This window comes from Pecten maximus, chromosome 18, assembly GCF_902652985.1.
Source record: "Pecten maximus chromosome 18, xPecMax1.1, whole genome shotgun sequence".
Classification (NCBI taxonomy): Eukaryota; Metazoa; Mollusca; class Bivalvia; order Pectinida; family Pectinidae; genus Pecten; species Pecten maximus.
In genome coordinates this window covers 31845183-31870922 of record NC_047032.1, presented here as the reverse complement: position 1 = coordinate 31870922, position 25740 = coordinate 31845183, and the positions used below count along the sequence as shown (strand labels likewise).

Sequence of the window (25740 nt, the reverse complement as noted above, 5' to 3'; positions counted from 1 at the left end):
AGAACTTTCAGATCTGAGTAGCTCTAGGCCTATGTAGAACTTTCAGATCTGAGTAGCTCTAGGCCTATGTAGAACTTTCAGATCTGAGTAGGTCTAGGCCTATGTAGAACTTTCAGATCTGAGTAGCTCTAGGCCTATGTAGAACTTTCAGATCTGAGTAGCTCTAGGCCTATGTAGAACTTTCAGATCTGAGTAGGTCTAGGCCTATGTAGAACTTTCAGATCTGAGTAGCTCTAGGCCTGTGTAGAACTTTCAGATCTGAGTAGGTCTAGGCCTATGTAGAACTTTCAGATCTGAGTAGCTCTAGGCCTATGTAGAACTTTCAGATCTGAGTAGCTCTAGGCCTATGTAGAACTTTCAGATCTGAGTAGGTCTAGGCCTATGTAGAACTTTCAGATCTGAGTAGCTCTAGGCCTATGTAGAACTTTCAGATCTGAGTAGGTCTAGGCCTATGTAGAACTTTCAGATCTGAGTAGGTCTAGGCCTATGTAGAACTTTCAGATCTGAGTAGCTCTAGGCCTGTGTAGAACTTTCAGATCTGAGTAGCTCTAGGCCTATGTAGAACTTTCAGATCTGAGTAGCTCTAGGCCTATGTAGAACTTTCAGATCTGAGTATACGTAGCTCTAGGCCTATGTAAAACTTTCAGGAAGATATGATGTTTTGTTTAAAAGTATTTTTGACAAGTGGTTGTTTAAAAGAAGTGTGTTGGAGAACCTCAAAGAGAATGCACTTCAAAGTTTTGGCAATGTAGTATAAATACCACGAGAGAAAAATTGATATTCACAACTGGTTTACATTAAGTGTTAAGGAGAGATATATGAATTATGTTGGCTTATTAATTTCCTTTAACTTTGAACTGTGGGATTTGTAAATATTCTTGAGAAACAGATAGAACAGGATTACTGAAGGTGTTATAAGATAAGTAATTGATAGTGTTGATTAAATACACCACCTGGTACACCACTGGATTGTGTGAATTATTTCTGTAACTTTCTTAGCTTTGTAAATAGCATTAATTTGTGTTTTGAACTGCCGGGTTTCATCTTTCTGTTAAGCTAATCATCATTGTTTGACTCCTTAACGGCTCCCACTATAGATATTAACAACCTATAAAGTACATGGTCGGAGAGTGGCCTGGAGTATTGTGAAGTTTAACTTTTTCTAGCTAGAAAACCAAAATATCTGTGATCATGTAAGTCAAAATTAAATGATTGCTCAATTGAATAGCAGTGCAATTTTTAATGAATTAGAATTATTACTTTCAGAATCCTATCTGTCCTTGAGAACACCTGTATATAGTGCTCATAATAGAAAGACAAGTCTGATTTTGTCGCCTGCTGTGTCCATGGAAACTAATACTTCTTGTTTGGAGTTCCGGTACATGATGAATCCCATGAACAGTAGGTATGACCAGGAGAGCAAAGTCTTGGTATACCTGGAGTCCACGGACACATGGGAACGAGTTCTAGCCTTTGAGACAACAATTGAAACAGGATGGAAGGTTGAAACTAGGTGGCTTCCTGTCCAGGTGTCGGATATTGCTTGGAAAGATTACAAGGTTTACATTGGGGTAACAATTGACAACTATGACGTCCAGTACGGAATAGATGACGTTACAGTATACCCTGGGAAGTGTAAGCCTGTTGGTAAGTAGGATTCCTGGAATTCACACCACATAACACTGTAGATTAGGTCATTTCTTTGTGTATCAAATGTTTCTGAATTAATTGAACCTTTTAAATTAAAAAAAATGATATTAAATTTAAAAAAAAAAAAATCTGCAGTTTCCTGTATGAGTGATCTCCCTTGTTCTTGGACTTCTCCTGGCAAACATTTATATGCATGGATATAGATGTATTTACTCTAATTAATCTAGAAAGTAAAGCTGGATACCTGTAGTAAAACTATATCTAAACATAATTATACAGGTACCGATATCGATGCTAATATATCTAAATGCAATATTTTTCCCAAATGATACATATTACATAACTTTTGTAGATAATACCTACGCAAAATTACCTTGATACACTATCTCACATCTTCCTATCTGAGCTAGACTTAAGTATGATGTACGTGTTATGTATATAGAATATCACTTGCCTCTTTACTTGATTTTCTGAAAGTGACATATTTTCTTATTTCTTGGAATAGATAATAGCTAGATTCTAAGAAGGAAATGATGAAAATCATTTTGTTGCAAAATTTCAAGTTTTAGTTTAGTATTTTGCATTTAATGAAAGACAAGAATAACAAAATACTGAATTTTTTATTCACATCTAAGCTTAAGATTATATTTTAGAGAGCGTAAGGTAATTTCATGCCTGATTGTAATTTTTAGTGTGCCCGGACAACATGTTTGCCTGTGCCTCCGGGACTCAGTGTATCCCAATGTCTCTGACCTGTGATGGAAACAAGACGTGTGAGGACGGTGACGATGAAGACATCAATATCTGTCGTAAGAATTAATGAACAGTAAAACCTGGCCCAGGATTAACATTCTTTAACATTATGAGTTTCATGATAAAAACTATATTGAGAACTGTTCTGAAATATTGTAATAATTACTAAATGAGGAAAAATTTAGGATAAAGAAATTACTTAAGTTTAAGGAGTTATATACATACAAAAATGTATTATATTGATAAAGGGGGAGGGGGGGGGGGGGGGGGGGGGGAGGGTCTTTTCATATATTTATTGCATTAATTCTAAACCATCCACCGTCAAGGACACCTATTAATTAACTATTTAGATTTCAAATTCATTTCAGAAACCCAGGAACCAATTTTTAATTAAAACTCCCAAAGGTCAAAATTGTTAATCATATTGTCCCATGCGCCAGGGACCTGAGGGAATGGCCGAAATTGGCAGTGCTTTGATAACAGACTTAAGCGATGATTCAAATGAAAGACCTTGGCGTACCTTCACGTTCACACTATCAAATGTGTTCAATTCAAAAATCATTAACTATCAGTATATATTTAAGAACACAGGTGACCATTGTTTGTTCGCTAATGTATTTTATGAGGACGAGATTAAAAAGGATCAATCTTAAAAAGTAACTACTAAAGCTCATTTAATAGTGGGCGTCAACATCCCCCAATCTTGGATATCTTATTATTCCTTTCTTCATGCAGAAATATCACCCCTATCTAACCATTAGAAAAAATACCTTAATTTTGATAGTTTCATCATGATACTGTAACATATGTATTTTGTCACCTACAGTTCCAGACCCTGTGTTGGACTGTGACTTTGAACATGGCTATAAATGCGGATATGCAAATTCCCCCAACGTGGAACGGTTTTCACTTTACGGTATTAGTGATACCCCGGGTAAGTATCTAATGAGGTCAGACTGGATCTGTAACACCAGATATATCATACTAGTTATAACGAGGGCGGTAAGTATCTAATGAGGTCAGACTGGATCTGTAACACCAGATATATCATACTAGTTATAACGAGGGCGGTAAGTATCTAATGAGGTCAGACTGGATCTGTAACACCAGATATATCATACTAGTTATAACCAGGGCGGTAAGTATCTAATGAGGTCAGACTGGATCTGTAACACCAGATATATCATACTAGTTATAACGAGGGCGGTAAGTATCTAATGAGGTCAGACTGGATCTGTAACACCAGATATATCATACTAGTTATAACGAGGGCGGTAAGTATCTAATGAGGTCAGACTGGATCTGTAACACCAGATATATCATACTAGTTATAACGAGGGCGGTAAGTATCTAATGAGGTCAGACTGGATCTGTAACACCAGATATATCATACTAGTTATAACGAGGGCGGTAAGTATCTACTGAGGTCAGACTGGATCTGTAACACCAGATATATCATACTAGTTATAACGAGGGCGGTAAGTATCTAATGAGGTCAGACTGGATCTGTAACACCAGATATATCATACTAGTTATAACGAGGGCGGTAAGTATCTAATGAGGTCAGACTGGATCTGTAACACCAGATATATCATACTAGTTATAACGAGGGCGGTAAGTATCTAATGAGGTCAGACTGGATCTGTAACACCAGATATATCATACTAGTTATAACGAGGGCGGTAAGTATCTAATGAGGTCAGACTGGATCTGTAACACCAGATATATCATACTAGTTATAACGAGGGCGGTAAGTATCTAATGAGGTCAGACTGGATCTGTAACACCAGATATATCATACTAGTTATAACGAGGGCGGTAAGTATCTACTGAGGTCAGACTGGATCTGTAACACCAGATATATCATACTAGTTATAACGAGGGCGGTAAGTATCTAATGAGGTCAGACTGGATCTGTAACACCAGATATATCATACTAGTTATAACCAGGGCGGTAAGTATCTACTGAGGTCAGACTGGATCTGTAACACCAGATATATCATACTAGTTATAACGAGGGCGGTAAGTATCTAATGAGGTCAGACTGGATCTGTAACACCAGATATATCATACTAGTTATACCCAGGGCGGTAAGTATCTAATGAGGTCAGACTGGACCTGTAACACCAGATATATCATACTAGTTATAACGAGGGCGGTAAGTATCTAATGAGGTCAGACGGGATCTGTAACACCAGATATATCATACTAGTTATAACGAGGGCGGTAAGTATCTAATGAGGTCAGACTGGATCTGTAACACCAGATATATCATACTAGTTATAACGAGGGCGGTAAGTATCTAATGAGGTCAGACTGGATCTGTAACACCAGATATATCATACTAGTTATAACCAGGGCGGTAAGTATCTAATGAGGTCAGACTGGATCTGTAACACCAGATATATCATACTAGTTATAACGAGGGCGGTAAGTATCTACTGAGGTCAGACTGGATCTGTAACACCAGATATATCATACTAGTTATAACGAGGGCGGTAAGTATCTAATGAGGTCAGACAGGATCTGTAACACCAGATATATCATACTAGTTATAACGAGGGCGGTAAGTATCTACTGAGGTCAGACTGGATCTGTAACACCAGATATATCATACTAGTTATAACGAGGGCGGTAAGTATCTAATGAGGTCAGACTGGATCTGTAACACCAGATATATCATACTAGTTATAACGAGGGCGGTAAGTATCTAATGAGGTCAGACGGGATCTGTAACACCAGATATATCATACTAGTTATAACGAGGGCGGTAAGTATCTAATGAGGTCAGACTGGATCTGTAACACCAGATATATCATACTAGTTATAACGAGGGCGGTAAGTATCTAATGAGGTCAGACTGGATCTGTAACACCAGATATATCATACTAGTTATAACGAGGGCGGTAAGTATCTACTGAGGTCAGACTGGATCTGTAACACCAGATATATCATACTAGTTATAACCAGGGCGGTAAGTATCTAATGAGGTCAGACAGGATCTGTAACACCAGATATATCATACTAGTTATAACGAGGGCGGTAAGTATCTAATGAGGTCAGACAGGATCTGTAACACCAGATATATCATACTAGTTATAACCAGGGCGGTAAGTATCTAATGAGGTCAGACAGGATCTGTAACACCAGATATATCATACTAGTTATAACGAGGGCGGTAAGTATCTAATGAGGTCAGACAGGACCTGTAACACCAGATATATCATACTAGTTATAACCAGGGCGGTAAGTATCTAATGAGGTCAGACTGGATCTGTAACACCAGATATATCATACTAGTTATAACCAGGGCGGTAAGTATCTAATGAGGTCAGACTGGATCTGTAACACCAGATATATCATACTAGTTATAACCAGGGCGGTAAGTATCTAATGAGGTCAGACTGGACCTGTAACACCAGATATATCATACTAGTTATAACGAGGGCGGTAAGTATCTAATGAGGTCAGACTGGATCTGTAACACCAGATATATCATACTAGTTATAACGAGGGCGGTAAGTATCTACTGAGGTCAGACTGGATCTGTAACACCAGATATATCATACTAGTTATAACCAGGGCGGTAAGTATCTAATGAGGTCAGACTGGATCTGTAACACCAGATATATCATACTAGTTATAACGAGGGCGGTAAGTATCTAATGAGGTCAGACTGGATCTGTAACACCAGATATATCATACTAGTTATAACGAGGGCGGTAAGTATCTAATGAGGTCAGACTGGATCTGTAACACTAGATATATCATACTAGTTATAACGAGGGCGGTAAGTATCTAATGAGGTCAGACGGGATCTGTAACACCAGATATATCATACTAGTTATAACGAGGGCGGTAAGTATCTAATGAGGTCAGACAGGATCTGTAACACCAGATATATCATACTAGTTATACCCAGGGCGGTAAGTATCTAATGAGGTCAGACTGGATCTGTAACACCAGATATATCATACTAGTTATAACGAGGGCGGTAAGTATCTAATGAGGTCAGACAGGATCTGTAACACCAGATATATCATACTAGTTATAACGAGGGCGGTAAGTATCTAATGAGGTCAGACTGGATCTGTAACACCAGATATATCATACTAGTTATAACGAGGGCGGTAAGTATCTAATGAGGTCAGACTGGATCTGTAACACCAGATATATCATACTAGTTATAACCAGGGCGGTAAGTATCTAATGTGCTCAGACTGGATACGTTACACCAGATATATCATACTAGTTATTAATCAGATTTACTGTAGAATACAAACAAATTAAACTCAAACACAGCTTTGGGCCAGAAATAACCAATATTTAATGATTATGTGATGTTATGTAACAATTTACATAATATGAAGCTGTGGACAACATAGTCCACAAATTATGAAATATTGGTCTTCCGCTAAGAGACAATTATAAACTACTTACTAAAAAAATAAAGGATACTACTCACTAAAAGAAGATAACACAAAGATATAAGAGATGGGTGGGATGGGGTTTTCTGCCGTCAGGACAGTCAATATCCGGTCAGAGCTGGCATCTGGACCTTACACTCACATAGTGTTTTTGAGACTAACTGGGCTGGTCATAGCACATGTACTTCACCCCTCTGCTAGGCTGCTATTGGCTGAAAACTGCTGAGCTTATGAGGTGATTGGCTAACCAAACAAATCCCCTTCCTCCAGCAGAGGGGTCCCCAAGGTCCCATTGCCCCCATCTTGACACACCATGCTCGGCTGAGCAAAGGAGGCAGTAGGAAGAGGATGAAAGGTGACCCATGGATGACCTAACAGGTGCATGTACTAGTGTGGCAGCCTGATATGACAAACATTTACCCCATCCTATCTTATTAATATTGTATTAATTACTTAATACCTACATTAATCAGATTTACTGTAGAATACAAACAAATTAAACTCAAACACAGGTTTGGGCCAGAAATAACCAATATTTAATGATTATGTAATGTTATGTAACAATGTACATAATATGAAGCTGTGGACAACATAGTCCACAAATTATGAAATATTGGTCTTCCAAATAAAAGCCCAAACCTGTCTAAATAGTAGTAGGTAGGATCAAGGTAGTAAACATCATGCATTAAAAAAAACCACCAAAAAACAAAAAACAAAAAAACCCCAAATACTACATTCAACGATTAAAATGTCACTGGGTACATCCTTATACATCCTTAAGATATTGAATTATAGGCCCGCATTGTCCAGAAAGAGACACTACACAATTTCACAATAGTGATGGTCAACCTGGTAACACTTTTACTGTCCAGACTTAGGTGACTACACAGGATTGATATAATGCACCAGTTAAGTATACATGTAGGATGGCCATAACACATATTGTCCATGTCTTTACAATTTCCAGTGGCAAAAGATGTACAGTTTACATGTCACTGCCTATAATGTTACACACAAACAAGGATGCAGCCTATCTCTTAGTAGAACCTACATTATTTAACACCGCCTTCCCCAAGGTACAGGCCACTTTGAGACGTACTGACAAGGAGGGGGTCCAAATATTGTTTATAGGCATCACTATGCCAATCTCCCTGAGATTGAATAAGGTCAGCAGGTAAGCCGCATTCTAAAGCAAAACATGCCCCGCCCCTGCAAAAGCTATGGCCCGAATATCTACCTGAATTAAACCCACAATCTTGGAGGATATCACGTAGCTGAGAAAGGAAGGATTCATATGTCAGGGGGGTGACAGTACCCTGAGACTCATAAACAAAGGCTGGATCTTGTGGATTAGCATGCCGTGTTAAGGCAAATGCCAAGGTCAAGGCCTGGGTGGGACAGAAAGGTGAACCACAGATATATGGAAGGGGGATGAGTAGACATCGTTCCTTGAACTGAATGGTTTTAGACAAGTTAATAGATAGAACAGTACCCTGGTTAAAAAGATGAACATCACTCCGACGTAAGTGATTAAATTACCAGGTTCAAAATCTGCCCTTTCTGAAATAAACAAATTGAACTTACGAAAAAAGGAGAAAAAGGCCACTAGGCATGCTGCTCAAAAGGTGATATGTTTGGATGAGGTCAGACAAATTTTTGAGAAAATTTTCTCCAGGATGTCAAATGTGATGGGAAGTTTTGGGTGCAGGTATCACCCATCGTTCTACGTGCTCCTCTCAAGATAGTGCTGATATAAAAGGAGTTGAGGGGATTGGGGTAATCCAATTATTGGTGCAAAACTTTTTCAACCGATAGATACTGCCTTTATGAGGAGAACGAGAGGCGCTCAGACAAATATGCAATATATCGCCCCAGATTAACCGGCGATAAAGGGACTAAAGGTATCTCTACCAGCCTACAAAACCTACTGTATGAGGACAGGTATGTACTGTAAGTCTTCTGAGTAGACTTCGCGAAATTGTTCGACTGCAGTACACTTACAGTAGTGTCAAGGTTCTTGATTGAGGTGGATATTGACGAAGGACCATGGGCACCTGTTCAGAAATATAGAAAAAGGGAGGGGCTGACATATGGTCAAGAAAATAAAGATATGGTATTGGTTTACCAAAGCTACTAAAAAATTGCTGAAAATGTGCAACCTCATGCAGCCGAGACAGTGTCTGCCATGATATTGTTAACACCTTTAATGTTCCGAGCAACTATATGGAAGTTGAACAGAACGGACAACCAGAACATGTGCCGTATGAGCCCCACGAGTATTGGGTTCTTGGAAGTCCCCTTGTTTAAACTGGCTACTGTAGTGGAGTTATCACTAAAACATAAACCTTCATGTTGGCCCAATAGGGGGCTCAACGATAAGCTGCCACAACTACTGAAAGTAGCTCTTCACATAGTGTTTGTGAGACTGTAACTGGGCAGGTCAGAGCACATATAATTCACCCCTCTGCTAGGCTGCTATTGGCTGGAAACTGCTGAGCCTATTAGGTGATTGGCTTACCAAACAAATCCTCTTCCAGCAGAAAGGTCCCCAAGTCCTATGCCCCCATCTTGACATACTATGCTCGGCTGAGCAAAGCAGGCAGTAAGAAGAGGATGAAAGGTGACTCATGGATGACCTAACAGGTGCATGTACTTTGGCAGCTTGACATGAATGACATACACCCCATCCTATCTTATTAATATTGTATTAATTACTTAATACCTACATTATCAGCGTGGTAAGTATCTAATGAGGTCAGACTGGATCTGTAACACCAGATATATCATACTAGTTATAACGAGGGCGGTAAGTATCTAATGAGGTCAGACTGGATCTGTAACACCAGATATATCATACTAGTTATAACGAGGGCGGTAAGTATCTAATGAGGTCAGACTGGATCTGTAACACCAGATATATCATACTAGTTATAACGAGGGCGGTAAGTATCTACTGAGGTCAGACTGGATCTGTAACACCAGATATATCATACTAGTTATAACGAGGGCGGTAAGTATCTAATGAGGTCAGACTGGATCTGTAACACCAGATATATCATACTAGTTATAACCAGGGCGGTAAGTATCTAATGAGGTCAGACGGGATCTGTAACACCAGATATATCATACTAGTTATAACGAGGGCGGTAAGTATCTAATGAGGTCAGACTGGATCTGTAACACCAGATATATCATACTAGTTATAACGAGGGCGGTAAGTATCTACTGAGGTCAGACTGGATCTGTAACACCAGATATATCATACTAGTTATAACGAGGGCGGTAAGTATCTAATGAGGTCAGACTGGATACGTTACACCAGATATATCATACTAGTTATAACGAGGGCGGTAAGTATCTAATGAGGTCAGACGGGATCTGTAACACCAGATATATCATACTAGTTATAACGAGGGCGGTAAGTATCTAATGAGGTCAGACTGGATCTGTAACACCAGATATATCATACTAGTTATAACCAGGGCGGTAAGTATCTAATGAGGTCAGACTGGATCTGTAACACCAGATATATCATACTAGTTATAACGAGGGCGGTAAGTATCTAATGAGGTCAGACAGGATCTGTAACACCAGATATATCATACTAGTTATAACGAGGGCGGTAAGTATCTAATGAGGTCAGACTGGATCTGTAACACCAGATATATCATACTAGTTATAACGAGGGCGGTAAGTATCTAATGAGGTCAGACTGGACCTGTAACACCAGATATATCATACTAGTTATAACGAGGGCGGTAAGTATCTAATGAGGTCAGACTGGATCTGTAACACCAGATATATCATACTAGTTATAACGAGGGCGGTAAGTATCTAATGAGGTCAGACTGGATCTGTAACACCAGATATATCATACTAGTTATAACGAGGGCGGTAAGTATCTAATGAGGTCAGACTGGATCTGTAACACCAGATATATCATACTAGTTATACCCAGGGCGGTAAGTATCTAATGAGGTCAGACTGGATCTGTAACACCAGATATATCATACTAGTTATAACGAGGGCGGTAAGTATCTAATGAGGTCAGACTGGATCTGTAACACCAGATATATCATACTAGTTATAACGAGGGCGGTAAGTATATAATGAGGTCAGACGGGATCTGTAACACCAGATATATCATACTAGTTATAACGAGGGCGGTAAGTATCTAATGAGGTCAGACTGGATCTGTAACACCAGATATATCATACTAGTTATAACGAGGGCGGTAAGTATCTACTGAGGTCAGACTGGATCTGTAACACCAGATATATCATACTAGTTATAACGAGGGCGGTAAGTATCTACTGAGGTCAGACGGGATCTGTAACACCAGATATATCATACTAGTTATAACGAGGGCGGTAAGTATCTAATGAGGTCAGACTGGATCTGTAACACCAGATATATCATACTAGTTATAACCAGGGCGGTAAGTATCTAATGAGGTCAGACTGGATCTGTAACACCAGATATATCATACTAGTTATAACCAGGGCGGTAAGTATCTAATGAGGTCAGACTGGATACTGTAACACCAGATATATCATACTAGTTATAACCGAGGGCGGTAAGTATCTAATGAGGTCAGACGGGATCTGTAACACCAGATATATCATACTAGTTATAACGAGGGCGGTAAGTATCTAATGAGGTCAGACTGGACCTGTAACACCAGATATATCATACTAGTTATAACGAGGGCGGTAAGTATCTAATGAGGTCAGACTGGATCTGTAACACCAGATATATCATACTAGTTATAACGAGGGCGGTAAGTATCTAATGAGGTCAGACTGGATCTGTAACACCAGATATATCATACTAGTTATAACGAGGGCGGTAAGTATCTACTGAGGTCAGACTGGATCTGTAACACCAGATATATCATACTAGTTATAACGAGGGCGGTAAGTATCTACTGAGGTCAGACGGGATCTGTAACACCAGATATATCATACTAGTTATAACCAGGGCGGTAAGTATCTAATGAGGTCAGACTGGATCCTGTAACACCAGATATATCATACTAGTTATAACGAGGGCGGTAAGTATCTAATGAGGTCAGACTGGATCTGTAACACCAGATATATCATACTAGTTATAACGAGGGCGGTAAGTATCTAATGAGGTCAGACTGGATCTGTAACACCAGATATATCATACTAGTTATAACGAGGGCGGTAAGTATCTAATGAGGTCAGACTGGATCTGTAACACCAGATATATCATACTAGTTATAACGAGGGCGGTAAGTATCTAATGAGGTCAGACTGGATCTGTAACACCAGATATATCATACTAGTTATAACCAGGGCGGTAAGTATCTAATGAGGTCAGACTGGATCTGTAACACCAGATATATCATACTAGTTATAACGAGGGCGGTAAGTATCTAATGAGGTCAGACTGGACCTGTAACACCAGATATATCATACTAGTTATAACGAGGGCGGTAAGTATCTACTGAGGTCAGACTGGATCTGTAACACCAGATATATCATACTAGTTATAACGAGGGCGGTAAGTATCTAATGAGGTCAGACTGGATCTGTAACACCAGATATATCATACTAGTTATAACGAGGGCGGTAAGTATCTAATGAGGTCAGACGGGATCTGTAACACCAGATATATCATACTAGTTATACCCAGGGCGGTAAGTATCTAATGAGGTCAGACTGGATCTGTAACACCAGATATATCATACTAGTTATAACGAGGGCGGTAAGTATCTAATGAGGTCAGACTGGATCTGTAACACCAGATATATCATACTAGTTATAACGAGGGCGGTAAGTATCTACTGAGGTCAGACGGGATCTGTAACACCAGATATATCATACTAGTTATAACGAGGGCGGTAAGTATCTACTGAGGTCAGACTGGATCTGTAACACCAGATATATCATACTAGTTATACCCAGGGCGGTAAGTATCTAATGAGGTCAGACGGGATCTGTAACACCAGATATATCATACTAGTTATAACCAGCGCGGTAAGTATCTAATGAGGTCAGACGGGATCTGTAACACCAGATATATCATACTAGTTATAACGAGGGCGGTAAGTATCTAATGAGGTCAGACGGGATCTGTAACACCAGATATATCATACTAGTTATAACGAGGGCGGTAAGTATCTAATGAGGTCAGACTGGATCTGTAACACCAGATATATCATACTAGTTATAACGAGGGCGGTAAGTATCTAATGAGGTCAGACTGGATACGTTACACCAGATATATCATACTAGTTATAACCAGGGCGGTAAGTATCTAATGAGGTCAGACTGGATCTGTAACACCAGATATATCATACTAGTTATAACGAGGGCGGTAAGTATCTAATGAGGTCAGACTGGATCTGTAACACCAGATATATCATACTAGTTATAACGAGGGCGGTAAGTATCTAATGAGGTCAGACTGGATCTGTAACACCAGATATATCATACTAGTTATAACGAGGGCGGTAAGTATCTACTGAGGTCAGACTGGACACGTAACAACGTAGATAAATCATACTTGGGTTCTTCAGTCCGTATATCTGCCCTTCCTTGTATCTGCTTCTATCAGTATATGACAGTTTATTATTTCTGTGTCACACATAGAAATTCTATACTATCAAATTGTAGATCTCTCTGTCACAAACTTTGTGTAATTTTGATTATAAGATTTTTGAAAACAGTTTTTTACTGATCATTTTGACCAAGGGAAATAATTTCCCTCTTCGTCTGTCTTGTAGCTTTATACGTAACTCAAAAGTTTGTCAGTGCTCTAGAAGCTTTATTCATTGAAGGATTTTGGTCAAACTTCACACAACTTTAAATTTAATAGATGTTTTGAGTCAAGGTTACGGTTACTGTCTTAATGGGGCAAGTAGGCGACATATATAGCTTTAGCAATACCCGGTACGCTTGCTGGGTAATCTGATAATCAGAGACATGACGATCTGTCTGTTATCTTTGGTTGTCCTCAATTTTATCGTATAAATACTAATACGCCATCGGGTTCCACTGTTAAATCACATTAGTGATATGTTTTGGCAGAGGAAACATAATGTAGATAGAAATATTTGAAACCCTTCATCTTCCGGGAGGGGACAGAGCAACTTTGTTCAAGTTAATTGTTTTATATTATTTGTATGAAACTATTGGGACTAACCCTCTGGGGACTAACCCCTAGGTACTGAACCCTGCAGACCTACCCATGGGGCCTTACCTCTGGGGACTAACCTCTGGATGTGAACCCCTGGCAACTAACCTGTGGGGACTTAACCCTGGGGACCTTCGTCCAGGTACTAAGCCTCGGGGGATTAACATCTGGGGACTAACCTTTGGGGACGAACCCATGGGAACTATCTTCTGGAGACTATTCGATAGGGACTTACCCTCTATGGATTAACCTCTGGGGACTCACCTCTGGAGGTTAGCCTCTTGAGACAAACCCTTCGGGACTAACCCTCTAGGGAATGAAATCTGTGGACTAACCCATGGGGGACTTACATGTATACCTCTGGGGACTAATCGTTTTGGGACTGACCACTCGTGATTTACTAATAGGAGCATATTCTCTGCACCCTGATGCGTTTATGGAGAGTTGTGACTTTTTTTCAGGATTCTCCATGCTTCTGAACGCATCTGACCCTCATGATAGTGCTTCACTGATGAGTCCCATTGTGAACGTGACAGAGCAATCGTGTCTCTTGTTTCACACTATGGGTTTCATTTCTTACAACGGCTATTATGGAAATGAAAGTAAGTATCAGATAGTAACTGTGTAAAATACTTAATTTGAAAAAAGAAATTTTGGGAATGCTTTTTGCGTTTTAAATTTAAAGGTCTAATTTTATTTTCCTTGAAACATAGGCCAAATAAGAGAGTTAACTACAAGGGTTCAGTATTTTACCTGCTTTTGAAGACATGTAGGTACATTACAAATATAATACAATGTAAATAGTTGAATAAAGATACATTTTATAATTTCTGTATCAAATATTACTACCATCTAAATTTTTAAATGGTGAATAGTATACTTATTAACCCTGAGATCAATCAAATCCAAATGTCCATTTTTTATTTGAACTTTTATCCACTGAATTGTTTTCAGGTGCCACTTTACTATCATTGGACGTTAAAACCAATGGAATTGCCAGCCTACGAGAACTTTCCTTAGATACACTATACTACTGGTCAAGAGTTGCCGTTCAGCTCCCTATAGGAAGCTATTATGTTGAATTCCAAATTGCAAAAAATACCTCCATTGAGATACCTATTGCCATGTCTGCTATAGACAACATAATGGCAGTTCCAGGGCAATGCAAAGACATCCGTAAGTACACAACGATATAGGCACAGTGTATGAACGAAAAAACACAGATAAAAATGTAGATATATACAAATATATTTGTACCCAACATACCGGTGTGTTAATACATATATATGTATACAAAATACTAGAATGTAAACAACACATATTTATATACACAAAAAACAGGTAAACAAAACACAGATATGTATACAAAACACAGGTATGTACACAAAACAAAGGTATATACAAACCACACAGGTACAATACAGGTACAATTGTATGTACACACCACAAAAGAACAAAACACAGGTATGTACATACCACAAAGGTACAAAACACAGGTATGAACACCACACAGGTACAAAACACAGGTATGTACACACCACACAGGTACAAAATACAGGTATGTACACACCACAAAGGTACAAAACACAGGTATGTACACACCACAAAGGTACAAAATACAGGTATGAACACACCACACAGGTACAAAACACAGGTATGTACACACCACAAAGGTACAAAACACAGGTATGTACACACCACAAAGGTACAAAACACAGGTATGTACACAACACATAGGTACAAAACACAGGTATGTACACACCACAAAGGTACAAAACACAGGTATGTACACACCACACAGGTACAAAACACATGTATGTACACACCACAAAGGTACAAAACACAGGTATGTACACAACACATAGGTACAAAACACAGGTATGTACACACCACAAAGGTACAAAACACAGGTATGTACACACCACACAGGTACAAAACACATGTATGTACACACCACAAAGGTACAAAACACAGGTATGTACACAACACATAGGTACAAAACACAGGTATGTACACACCACAAAGGTACAAAACACAGGTATGTACACACCACACAGGTACAAAACACATGTATGAACACACTACACAGGTACAAAACACAGGTATGTATACATCACAAAGGTACAAAACACAGGTATGAACACACCACACAGGTACAAAACACAGGTGCAGTGTAAGGACAATAGCAGAATATAATTTATCAGTAAAGTTGCATGTATTGAGTTACAGATTTACTCAAAACACAACGATGCCACCATATTCCAGTATGACAATGACAGTAAAAAAACCTGTTTTTGTTGTTCCCTACAGCCTGTGGTGATAGCGAGCTCAGTTGCGGTGACTCAGATATGTGTGTTGGTAAATACCTTGTCTGTAATGGTGTACGCAATTGTCCAAATGGGGAGGATGAGGAAGATTGCGGTAAGAAAAGTTTTATGGAAATTCCATAACTTACAAGTAACAGCATTATAGAACACCACGGGATTTCTTAAAAACTTTTTTTGTTGATATTTTTGTTTCCCTGCATAACTTATTTGGGAAAATAGTTTTACTACAAATATGTCGATCATTCAATCATTCTGTCCATCTTTATGTATCTGTAAGTCCACTACCACGATATAGGTTACACAAAATTAGCATGGTTTTCAGGTCATTTTTAGAGGTTAATTGAAATAAAGCGGGATATGGGCATTCACATTGCACAAACATATTTCTAGTTTTCAATTACGACCATAAATTGCTATTATTGATTTGTTGCTTCATAGAATTTAAAGTTTCATTTCATCACAGATATTTCCTCAGGCAAGAAACAAACGCTTCATTAAAAAACGGCTGATATTAGTTCTAGATAGATAGATAATTTTAATTAAATTTGCTTGACATAAAAAAATATCTCTGAAGAGCTTTGACAGATATAAATGTTTCTTTGGTATAGGTTTGTAGCTCAGAGAATGAATATAGATTCTATAGGTTTGTAGCTCAACGGGTGAATTTAGATTATATCGCTTTGTAGCTTAGTGAGTGATTAGGTTCTATTGGTTTGTAGCTCAGAAAGTAAATTTAGATTATATAGGTTGGAGCTCAGTGAGTGAATTTAGATTCTATAGGTTTGTAGCTCAAAGAGTGAATTTAGATCTGGATTCTTTAGGTTTGTAGCTACAAATTTACGTGAGTTAATGTAGATTCTATAGCTTTGTAGCTCAGTAAGTGATTAGGTTTGTATATACATATGTACATTAGGTTTGTAGCTCAGTGAGTGAATATAGGTTCTATTTGTTTATAGCGCAGCCAGTGAAATCGGTTTTAATTTGTATTCATCAAGAGTGCATTTTGCATAATGTTTAGCAATCCGAATTAAATTTAACTACATATAATGTATGGTTAGGTAGTAAACACCTAAAATTATTTAATCTCAATATGTAAATCCATATGATTCATCTGTACAAAACATAAATACCCTAAAGGAAATGTTTTGTCAAACGAAGTCTGTATGAATCGTTTGAAAATATATGGGCCGCAGCAAAAGATAATTTTATGCTTATATATAATAGGTTCATGAGCAAGTTCTGTTTGATATCTTTAAAGACCAATATATAAATGGAGGTTGTGCCCCCATTGAGAAACCGGTGAAAAAGTCTGTGTGCCTCATCAATATGGATAAATGTTTTAATCAAACTTACCAAAGTAGGCATGAGGAAAGGTGCTTGAAGGCCATCCAAACATGAAGTCTAAACATATTTAGTAGTTAGGACCAGGAGAACATTCATGTCTGAGAATTCCGAACATGCTATAAGATTTCGGATCATGTCAAACAAAGGATGTTTTTCCCATTATGATGCATCCTCAGGGCCAATAATTCAATAATAAACAAATTACGTTTTCCCTTGTTATAAACTATACTTAGGACCAATAATTCAATGTTAAACAAACGGTTTTTCCCCTTGGTAAGATGTGTCCATCGTCTGTCTGGTTCTTTGTCTGGTGTCAGCGTTTCACTTCAAAAGACTTTTCAGTAACTTAGAGGCTGAGAGACTTGATATTGGACAAAACACATGCTTTTTTGAAGAGCCATTAAGTATGTTCAAGTAAATAACCTTGACCTTCTTTAAGGTCACAGGGGTAAATTATGCTAAAATCTTTAAATTATTTCTTCATATACGCATGTAGCATGCTTAGATGAAGCTAGCACTACCATGTTTCTTCAAATTAATGACCTTTACTGATGTTCAAGGTCACGTGGTCAAATATCCTTAAATCTTAAACTGACTTCTTAATAACAAAAAGGAACATTTCATTATAATAATCCCAGACCTGATATAACATGTAGGCCTGGTGGGGTGAAGGGTTACTAAATTTGTTCAAATGAATGACCTTGACTTATTTTCAAGATCATGGTGGTCAGATGTGATAAATATTCAAAGACACAACTCCACAATAACCTAGGAACCTAGTGACCCAGAGTTAGGGCCATTAACTTTCTAAAGGCCAAGAAATGTTTTAATCATGTGTTCACCTCCCAAATAAGGAAACAGTTTCAGTATTACTGTTCATGCAATTATACTGTTCATGCAATTATTTTATCACGATTGCTTGAATAGTTAATATTTATAGTTCCCCGAGGGGCCATAATAGGTCAGTCACAGTGTTGACCAAGTAACTCTAGGTGAAGATTCGAGGTGTGTGGTTCAACGCTCCCTACCTGTGTCGATTTGTGTTTCTCGGAAAGCTGCGAAATGGGCCGGTCTGTAGTATTGTGGTTGTGTCCTTGAATTGGGCAAGCCACTTTACTGTTATTGTTCTGGATGGCCTGTAACTGGTCTCCCGTAATGTTTTTCAGTGAGTTTGTAACCATCTACATTATGTACTACAAGGAGACCCCACCTTAAAATGACCCACGGGGGATAAAGTAAACCAAGCAAACAAGCAAACATCCCTTAGATGCATTTTGATTTTGCTATTTTTGCAAAAGATCCTGCACTATTTATTTTAGTGTTTTGTTTTTGTCTAGAGATCTCCTATATTTTTATCCTGACTCCTTAATAGGCCTTATTATATGTAATGGTGATAAATCGTTGTTTCCCTGAATGGCAGAATGATTCAATTATTTATACCAAAGCTATTGCCCTGTATTGTTTAGTATTGCCCTGTATTGTTTAGTATTGCCCGTTTCTGTATAAATAGACAGTTCGAAGCAAAAAAAATAACAATGAAATATTATCTTTCAGCGCGAGGCATCTCCTGCACATTTGACACACGTAGAATTTGTTTATACACCACCGATGGAGAACCAGAGGCTTTAACATGGGAACGAACCCAATGGCTATCTGCTCCTGAATATGGCACCAGTTGGAACATTACTGACCGTGATAACCCAGGGAAAGGTACATGGTTTCATTCGTATTTTATGTGTAAACATACATGTTATCATTAAGTACACAAAGCTATACTATTCCATGTGTACATGCAATGTACATGAATTCTAACTTAGTGATGATATTATTGTCCTACTACATATTTACACGGTGATACAGCTGTTGTTTTTACGTTGATGATACTGTGATAAATAGTGATAATTGTCCTACTACATATTTACAAGGTGATACAGCTGTTGTTTCTACGTTGATGATACTGTAATAAATAGTGATATTTGTCCTACTACATACATTTTGTGTATTTACAAGGTGATACATTGTTTAGTTCAGTGCTTTGGCTACTCCAGGAATGTCATTTATTGATGCATGACCAGTTATATGTTTTAGCTATGAACTGTCATGAATAGTTCATCAAATTCTATTCAAGGCGCCCGTCATTCATCCGTCATTCGTCCTGATAGGTTTAATATAACAATTTTAATTTTCAGGAAGCTTCATGTCTGCTGGTTGTTTTGAAAGCTTTTCACAAAACATGACATTAGAAAGCATTTCGGAGTACCACTATAATGTTCCGACAATGTGTTTAAGGTTTTCGGTAGCTCATCTACATGTCACAGACTACTCCACGTCTCACCTTCATGTAAGTATATATAAATGATCACTTCTGGATTGGGCTGTAAAGGTCACCTGACCCTGAAAAACGGAATTCAATTATCAAACAGACTGAATTAATAATTGATTTTAGGATTAGATTAATAAGAAACTTTTCATTTTTCATTTGAACATATTTGAATTAATTCACCTGAAAAGTCTCAAATGACCTATATCATAAGTGGGCTTAGCATTCGGCGTTTGCTTTTCATAGTCCATCATTCATTACTAAACAATTAACACTTTCAACTTCTTTTCAATCACCAAGAGGCCGCCGGTCATCATATACGACCAGTAGCATGTCCAGGTCTTCTGGTTACGTTTCACTCCATGAATCTAGAGTGTAACATAATAAGAAGCCTTGGCTAGCGAGGATGTAGCTAGATGAAGGGAAACCATCCTCATTTTAATGAACACTATTGACCTACTTTCACGATCACATTAAGGATTAAAATCCATAAAGGACTTCTTCTGAATAACAAAACAGTCATGACAAGAGTCATGATATTAAAGCAGTAGCATGCGCTGGGATGAAAGGCTTAAATTTGTTAAAATGAATGACCTTGACTTACTTCCATTGTCCTAAAGGTCAAATATGTAAAATCTTTCAAATAATTCTTCTCAATAAACCACAGGCAAAAGGTCATAATATTGGGCCAGCTATTAGCATACGGGGGTGGATGCCGACCAAGTTTGTTCAAATGAATGACCATGACCTACATTTACTTTCAAGGTTACAAGCATTAAATTCTTCTCGTTGACCATCAGACCCAGGGTCATGATATCGGACAAGTGCCTTGCTTTGATGGACTGCAAACGTTGTTCAAAGTTTGTAATTTCAAGACCGTAAGGGTCTAATGTGATTATTATCAGTATGGATTTCACAACTTGGATGACCTTTCAGGCACATGGTCCTCTTATTTATTGAATGATAGGGCTAAACCTTGTAAACACAGTTTTAGTAAAGATATTTTGTTTTCTGTGGAGAATGTTTTTTTATCTTGATATGCTATGGACACATTTATCATTTTACTGTTTAAAGGTACATATAGTGGACTATTACACCAGGACGGTACACAAACGTTCCCATCATTACAAGGACAGTATAATTTGGACACAGGAGGAGATTGAATTTGATAGATACTACGTCTACAACAGTATCCGTGTGATATTCAATGCGACTACATTCCTAGCTAAAATAGCATTGGATGATGTCAGTCTGGCCATGGGACCCTGTATAGGTATGTTATGTTGTCTGACCACAGGACCGTGTATAGGTATGTTATGATGTCTGACCACGGGACCCTGTATAGGTATGTTATGTTGTCTGTCTGACCACGGGACCCTGTATAGGTATGTTATGATGTCTGACCACGGGACCCTGTATAGGTATGTTATGTTGTCTGACCACGGGACCCTGTATAGGTATGTTATGTTGTCTGACCACGGGACCCTGTATAGGTATGTTATGTTGTCTGACCACAGGACCCTGTATAGGTATGTTATGTTGTCTGACCACGGGACCCTGTATAGGTATGTTATGTTGTCTGTCTGACCACGGGACCCTGTATAGGTATGTTATGTTGTCTGACCACGGGACCCTGTATAGGTATGTTATGATGTCTGACCACGGGACCCTGTATAGGTATGTTATGTTGTCTGACCACGGGACCCTGTATATGTATGTTATGTTGTCTGACCACGGGACCCTGTATAGGTATGTTATGTTGTCTGACCACAGGACCGTGTATAGGTATGTTATGTTGTCTGACCACAGGACCGTGTATAGGTATGTTATGTTGTCTGACCACAGGACCCTGTATAGTTATGTTATGATGTCTGACCACGGGACCCTGTATAGGTATGTTATGATGTCAGTCTGACCACGGGACCGTGTATAGGTATGTTATGATGTCAGTCTGACCACGGGACCCTGTATAGGTATGTTATGATGTCAGTCTGACCACGGGACCGTGTATAGGTATGTTATGTTGTCTGTCTGACCACGGGACCCTGTATAGGTATGTTATGATGTCTGACCACGGGACCCTGTATAGGTATGTTATGTTGTCTGACCACGGGACCCTGTATAGGTATGTTATGTTGTCTGACCACGGGACCCTGTATAGGTATGTTATGATGTCTGACCACGGGACCCTGTATAGGTATGTTATGAAGTCTGACCACGGGACCCTGTATAGGTATGTTATGATGTCTGACCACGGGACCCTGTATAGGTATGTTATGATGTCTGACCACGGGACCCTGTATAGGTATGTTATGATGTCTGACCACGGGACCCTGTATAGGTATGTTATGTTGTCTGACCACGGGACCCTGTATAGGTATGTTATGATGTCTGACCACGGGACCCTGTATAGGTATGTTATGTTGTCAGTCTGACCACGGGACCGTGTATAGGTATGTTATGTTGTCAGTCTGACCACGGGACCCTGTATAGGTATGTTATGATGTCTGACCACGGGACCCTGTATAGGTATGTTATGATGTCTGACCACGGGACCCTGTATAGGTATGTTATGATGTCTGACCACGGGACCCTGTATAGGTATGTTATGATGTCTGACCACTGGACCCTGTATAGGTATGTTATGTTGTCTGATCACGGGACCCTGTATAGGTATGTTATGTTGTCTGACCACGGGACCCTGTATAGGTATGTTATGAAGTCTGACCACGGGACCCTGTATAGGTATGTTATGTTGTCAGTCTGACCACGGGACCCTGTATAGGTATGTTATGTTGTCTGACCACGGGACCCTGTATAGGTATGTTATGTTGTCTGACCACGGGACCCTGTATAGGTATGTTATGTTGTCTGACCACTGGACCCTGTATAGGTATGTTATGATGTCTGACCACGGGACCCTGTATAGGTATGTTATGTTGTCTGACCACGGGACCCTGTATAGGTATGTTATGTTGTCTGACCACGGGACCCTGTATAGGTATGTTATGTTGTCTGACCACGGGACCCTGTATAGGTATGTTATGATGTCTGACCACGGGACCCTGTATAGGTATGTTATGTTGTCTGTCTGACCACGGGACCGTGTATAGGTATGTTATGATGTCTGACCACGGGACCCTGTATAGGTATGTTATGATGTCTGACCACGGGACCCTGTATAGGTATGTTATGTTGTCTGACCACGGGACCCTGTATAGGTATGTTATGATGTCTGACCACGGGACCCTGTATAGGTATGTTATGATGTCTGACCACGGGACCCTGTATAGGTATGTTATGTTGTCTGTCTGACCACGGGACCCTGTATAGGTATGTTATGATGTCTGACCACGGGACCCTGTATAGGTATGTTATGATGTCTGTCTGACCACGGGACCCTGTATAGGTATGTTATGATGTCTGACCACGGGACCCTGTATAGGTATGTTATGTTGTCTGACCACGGGACCCTGTATAGGTATGTTATGATGTCTGACCACGGGACCCTGTATAGGTATGTTATGATGTCTGACCACGGGACCCTGTATAGGTATGTTATGTTGTCTGACCACTGGACCCTGTATAGGTATGTTATGATGTCTGACCACGGGACCCTGTATAGGTATGTTATGATGTCTGACCACGGGACCCTGTATAGGTATGTTATGTTGTCTGACCACGGGACCCTGTATAGGTATGTTATGTTGTCTGACCACTGGACCGTGTATAGTTATGTTATGATGTCTGACCACGGGACCCTGTATAGGTATGTTATGTTGTCTGACCACGGGACCCTGTATAGGTATGTTATGATGTCTGACCACGGGACCCTGTATAGGTATGTTATGATGTCTGTCTGACCACGGGACCCTGTATAGGTATGTTATGATGTCTGACCACGGGACCCTGTATAGGTATGTTATGATGTCAGTCTGACCACGGGACCCTGTATAGGTATGTTATGATGTCTGACCACGGGACCCTGTATAGGTATGTTATGATGTTGTCTGGCAAGTTTTACCTGCACATGTACAAGAATTGATGACATTTTGATGGTTCTGCAATAATTGATGAAATGTCAAAATTACACAAAAATTGTGACACTTGAATTTAAGAAGGATGACTGTTATTGTATATTAACACAGTATTTTCAATGTTCTAGCCTAAGGTTAATTTTAAATTTTCTAAAATATTCTTTTTCGTTTGCATCATTTTGCATGTTAATATTTCCTTAGCAAGTTACAATTTTATTATTAAATTCCTAATTTACCTAATATACTTTAATAAGGAATATGTGTTATATTTCGGACAAAATGTTTGACCAAGGCATATAATTCGGCCTCTACTGCCTTTATCAAATGGAGAATTCGAAAGTAGACTTGAAAAGTGATTCTAGAATACAAAGCCAGTGATGCAATAATCAATAATGTTTATATTTGATTTGAAATTAATGTACGGTAATGCTATATTTTTTCAGCCAATAGCTCAAATACAACCTCCAATCCCTGGCCGAGGACAACAATTCCCTACACCACTCGACCACCAGTAACCCATTGGTCACAACCTACCCCAACAAACACTGGATCAGAAACTCCACCAACACCTTGGTTACCTTCCTTCTCACAAACCTGGCCACAACCTACCCAAACAACACCTGGGTCAGAACCAGAGCCGACAGCTGAGTCTGAACCTGAGCCGACAGCTGGGTCTGAACCTGAGCCAACAGGCGGATCTGGACCTGAACCGACAGCTGGTTCTGAACCAGAGCCGACAGCTGAGTCTGAACCTGAACCGACAGCTGGGTCTGAACCTGAGCCAACAGGCGGATCTGGACCTGAGCCGACAGCTGGTTCTGAACCGGAGCCAACAGGTGGATCTGGACCTGAGCCGACAGCTGGTTCTGAACCTGAGCCGACAGCTAGTTCTGCATCAACAACTCACGGAACCAATCATACAAGATCAACTATAACCAATTGGCCATCTACTACTTTATCCACAACTCCGCCGCAATCACGTAAGTATTTAACTGCTATTCCTAGGATTATAATCTAGATCATCGTGATGTTTTTTTCAGCCTTTTTATAACAGTCTGGTGTTAATTTATGTCAGAACTTTGGCCCTCTGTGTGGGAAATAAGCGACTCGAAAATGTGTCCCTATTCAAACGGTTAGCCTTGAATCAAATCATAATCAAAATTACACATTTTACACTCGGTTACACAACATTTTAGAAATAATTTGGACTACCAGAAACTGTGCCACTAGTATCAACATATATATGTTATTTATAAGTAAGTTGGTCATAATTTTTGAAACCGTAATGGAAAGCCAAGCCTTATTAAGCAACGTTTAATCATTTGAATGTTGAATGTACATAGTTACTAAATACCAGAAAAGACATGAATGTGTGAAATTGCAAAAGACCTGAATCATTTTTTGTTAACCCCTCCCAACGGTGGATAATATACATACGGTTTCCCTCTGTCCGTCTGTCCGTCCGTCCGTATTCACTTTCCGCACAATATCTTTTGAAAGAATGATCTGATGTTGATGAAATATGCTTGGTAGACCTGTTACCTAGATTCATGCTCAAGTTCGATTATTGATAAATTCTACATATATCTAATGAGGTTGCTGTGACTTGATTTGCTGATTGCTTTACGCAGGGAAAAATTTTCACGGAATAATCAATTTTGATGAAACTTGCTAGGTAGACTTATCTAACATAAACTCCTCGCTCAAGTTTAACTATC

At 39.1% G+C, this 25740-nt stretch overlaps 1 protein-coding gene across 1 annotated transcript in view; it reads left to right on the top strand.

Moving 5' to 3' along the window:
- The window catches only part of LOC117316368, a 229230-nt gene that overhangs the window by 115942 nt on the left and 87548 nt on the right, over positions 1-25740 (top strand). The window contains exons 64-73 of the mRNA XM_033870909.1: positions 1267-1647; positions 2343-2459; positions 3230-3337; positions 14456-14596; positions 14949-15170; positions 16305-16415; positions 19220-19375; positions 19855-20006; positions 21060-21258; positions 24466-25002. Of these exons, the coding sequence (XP_033726800.1) occupies positions 1267-1647; positions 2343-2459; positions 3230-3337; positions 14456-14596; positions 14949-15170; positions 16305-16415; positions 19220-19375; positions 19855-20006; positions 21060-21258; positions 24466-25002 (2124 nt within the window). The remainder of the gene's footprint in view (positions 1-1266; positions 1648-2342; positions 2460-3229; positions 3338-14455; positions 14597-14948; positions 15171-16304; positions 16416-19219; positions 19376-19854; positions 20007-21059; positions 21259-24465; positions 25003-25740) is intronic.